The sequence below is a fragment of the Leptonychotes weddellii genome, chromosome 10 (assembly GCF_054177405.1).
Source record: "Leptonychotes weddellii isolate Sample4059 chromosome 10, ASM5417740v2, whole genome shotgun sequence".
Classification (NCBI taxonomy): Eukaryota; Metazoa; Chordata; class Mammalia; order Carnivora; family Phocidae; genus Leptonychotes; species Leptonychotes weddellii.
Window position 1 is genome coordinate 17,009,888 of NC_138378.1, and position 4,023 is coordinate 17,013,910.

The following is a 4,023-nucleotide window of genomic DNA, read 5'->3' on the forward strand; positions in this document are numbered from 1 at the left end:
GCGAAGGGTAAAGAGAGAGGAGAGCGCACTAAGGGGTGGAAGGGGCGGCCAGGCCTACGGGGGGGGCGCGCCCCGAAGGCGAGCGGGCGGGGGCCGGGGCCCGGAGGGTGTGGGGGGCTGGGCCCGGACCCGGGCCCGCCGTTCCACTGGGCTCCAGCCCTCCGCCAGGCCTCCGCGGCTCTCCGCCGGCTCGGGCCGCCGGTCAGCTGACGCGGGGGGCGGAGGAGCTGTCAGGCGCGCCCCGCCCTGCGCCGCCGGGCCGCGGGGGCCGAGCAGCCATTGGCCAGCGCGCTGGGCCGCCCGGGCCCCCGCGCCCCGGTGACATCAGGAAGGCGATAAAAGGCAGCGGCGGCGCCGGATCCAGCACAGCTGCACCGCCGGGCTGCGAGCGGCTGCGATCGAGAGAGCCCAAGAGCAGGAGAGCTAGAGAGCGAGCAGCGGGCGCTTGCCCGGCGCCTCCCCTCCACCCAGCCGCGCGCCCCGCTTTGCTTCTCCACCCCTCCCGACTCGGCCCGGCCCCCGCGCGGCCACAGCCCCGAGCTCTGGGGCGGCGCGGGCAGCCTCGGGACTCTCCGGCGCGCCGCCGCGTCCCCAGACAAAGGCTTGGCCGGCGGCCCCGGCCCGCTGCGCCCTCGGCTCCCCGCCTCCCGGGCTCGCCGCTCTTCGCCCCCGCTCTCGGCTCGGCGCGCCCCGGCCGGCCGCAAAGTTTCCCGGGCGGCAGCGGCGGCTGCGCCTCGCGTCAGCGATGGCCGCGGAGCTGAGCATGGGGCCCGAGCTGCCCACCAGCCCGCTGGCCATGGAGTACGTCAACGACTTCGACCTGCTCAAGTTCGACGTGAAGAAGGAGCCGCTGGGGCGCGCGGAGCGCCCGGGCCGGCCCTGCACGCGCCTGCAGCCAGCCGGCTCGGTGTCGTCCACACCGCTCAGCACGCCGTGTAGCTCGGTGCCCTCGTCGCCCAGCTTCAGCCCCACCGAACAGAAGACTCACCTCGAGGACCTGTACTGGATGGCGAGCAACTACCAGCAGATGAACCCCGAGGCGCTCAACCTGACGCCTGAGGACGCGGTGGAGGCGCTCATCGGCTCGCACCCAGTGCCGCAGCCCTTGCAGAGCTTCGACGGCTTCCGCGGCGCGCACCACCATCACCACCACCACCACCCACATCCGCACCACGCATACCCGGGCGCCGGCGTGCCCCACGACGAGCTGGGCCCGCACGCGCACCCGCACCATCACCACCATCACCAAGCGTCGCCGCCGCCGTCCAGCGCAGCCAGCCCAGCGCAGCAGCTGCCCACCAGCCACCCCGGGCCTGGGCCGCACGCGGCCGCCGCGGCGACGGCGGCTGGCGGTAGCGGCAGCGTGGAGGACCGCTTCTCCGACGACCAGCTCGTGTCCATGTCGGTGCGCGAGCTGAACCGCCACCTGCGGGGCTTCACCAAGGACGAGGTGATCCGCCTGAAGCAGAAGCGGCGGACCCTGAAGAACCGGGGCTACGCCCAGTCGTGCAGGTATAAACGCGTCCAGCAGAAACACCACCTGGAGAACGAGAAGACGCAGCTCATTCAGCAGGTGGAGCAGCTTAAGCAGGAGGTGTCCCGGCTGGCCCGCGAAAGAGACGCCTACAAGGTCAAGTGCGAGAAACTCGCCAACTCCGGCTTCAGGGAGGCGGGCTCCACCAGCGACAGCCCCTCCTCTCCCGAGTTCTTTCTGTGAGTCGTGGCCGGTCCCGGCCCCCGCCCTTGCCCCGGCCCGGACTCCCCGTCCCGTGTCCCCTGCCCCGGACTCCCCCGGATCCTGTCCCTGCCACGGCCCCAGCCTTGACCTGTTTGACTTGAGGGAGAGGGAGGAAGGGCGCGCGGGACGCGGGCGACGGGAGGGCGCGCGGGCAGGCAGGGGACCTTGGCCAAGGCGAGAGCGGCTCGCGCCAGCGCCGCCTCCTAGACTCGAGCAGAGCCAGAGACAGACGAGGGGGTGGGAAGTCCCGGAGCAACTTTTCTCCAGGCTGGAGGGCGGCAAGGCATAGTCCCGAGGAGTCGCTAAGGCCGTCTGGAGACTCCTGGCTTTCTGAACTTTGCGCGTTAAGCGGGGGCCGCTGCCTCGCGGCCCGGAGCGCAGTCCAACCCAGGAAGAGAGCAGCGAGGAGTGGAGAGGAGAGGGACCCTGGCGTCCCAGCAGGAGCGAGGCGAGGCTGAGCGAAGGAAGGAAGGACAGAAGGACCTGTCTGTCCAGGGTCCGGAGAACACTGGCTCTCAGCCCCGAGACGCGGGCCTCAGTTAGGACGTTCTGCGCGCAATTCTCATCAGTTTTATTGCCTGCTCGATTATATAGAAAAAATACGAAAATCTGCATTAAAAATATTAATCCTGCATGCTGGACATGTATGGTAATAATTTCTATTTTGTACCATTTTCTTGTTTAACTTTAGCATGTTGTTGATCATGGATCATAACCCCCTTGTTTCTTTGAGTGAGAAGGGATGGCAGTGCAGAAACTCCGGCGGCTGCTTGCCGGGTTTCAGTCCCGGCTGTCGGCTTGTAAATACCCGCCCCGCCAAACCGCTTAGAGAACGTGGCAGCAAGCTGAGTGTCTTCGTTTGGGTTTATTATCATGGCATTATTTTTTTGTAAGTAAAAAAAAAAAAAAGTTCTGGGCATTTTGCATCAGAAAACAACTTTGTCTTGGGGCACCCTTGGAAGTTGCATGTTTTCTCCCCTTTCCTGTCTCCATTCGGTCCTCTTGTCCCTTCCACTTCAGTTTTCAATTTTGTTGGTGTTGAGAGAAAGAGGACTGGGGTCCCAGCTCCTGAGTACCAGGGCAGGGCAGCTGTCCAGTTCCGAACCCCAGAGCAGCCGGGGTAATGTCTTCACTCCCACCTTGTCTTTTGGCGAAATTGACACCCCTCACTAGAAAGGAAAGGAGAACAGATCTTATTTGCTTTTTAATGCCATCCGAATCACCCCAGGGTCCCTTCAAAAGCCTCCAGGCCCCTGCTAATTGCTGTGGCTGCCGAGCTTTTAGGGTGAGCGGGCTTGGCCAGCCCTGACACTTCCCAGTGGTGAACTAAACTTGTGTTGAACCAACCGCCACACTCAGAAAGTACCGGAAACCCAAACATTGGCAAGTAATTTTGCAACTTTCAAGCGTGTCCTTTAGACCAACACGTTATGTGTGTTTTTTTTCCCTGCTTTTGAAATAGCAGGTGAGTTATTGGTGGTGTCCCCCCCACACCCCCTTCAGTTGTATAGTAGTTATAGGGAAAATCTGGGTGTTTTTCTTTATTACTTTTTTTTTTTCCTGCAGGTCAGTAAAAGGATTTAAGTTGCACTGACAAAAATACCAAAATGAAAGCGTATTTTTTAGTTCCCATTTGAAATTGCTGGCGCTGCTGGCCGGATGCATTTTTGAGTTTGTATTAGTTGATAAATTAACAGTAATAACAAGATTGTATGAACCGCATGGTGCTTGCAGTTTTAAATATTGTGGATATTTGTCCTGCATCAGAAACGAGCTTCGGTTTTTACGGATTCAACTGTGTTGAAATCAAATTTGCTGCAACAGAAATTTGTTTTTATTTCATGTAAAATAAGGGATCAATTTCAAACCCTGCTTATGATATGAAAATATTAAAACCTAGTCTATTGTAGTTTTATTCAGACTGGTTTCTGTTTTTTGGTTATTAAAATGGTTTCCTATTTTGCTTATTAAAACCATGGAAATGGTGTTTATTTAGAGGATTCCGCGTTCGCCTGACTTTGACTTTCTTCCCTTTCCTTTTTAAGAGTTGCATCTATTTGGGGACACTCTCACTCTCCCTGGCCAATGGAGAAACAGACCATGTCTGGGCAAATCCCGCCCTTGCTTTTGAGTGTGTATGTACATGAGCCTCACATGTGTTTCTGCTTCTCACTCTAGGTAGACACCTCATTCAGGAGCCAGTTTGTGAGCTGAGAGGGGGCACACTTTTTCGGGGCTTCAGGCTTGGCGATCAGGATGGGCCTGCTAGCCTCCCAGCTCTGAGG

At 59.6% G+C, this 4,023-nt stretch overlaps 1 protein-coding gene across 1 annotated transcript; it reads left to right on the forward strand.

Moving 5' to 3' along the window:
- The first annotated feature begins 373 nt into the window (after positions 1-373).
- MAFB (MAF bZIP transcription factor B) lies at positions 374-3,711 on the forward strand. The gene has a single exon (XM_006746644.2). It carries the CDS (start codon positions 746-748, stop codon positions 1,715-1,717), a length of 972 nt encoding a protein of 323 aa, XP_006746707.1. The 5' UTR covers positions 374-745; the 3' UTR covers positions 1,718-3,711.
- Positions 3,712-4,023: the final 312 nt, after the last annotated feature.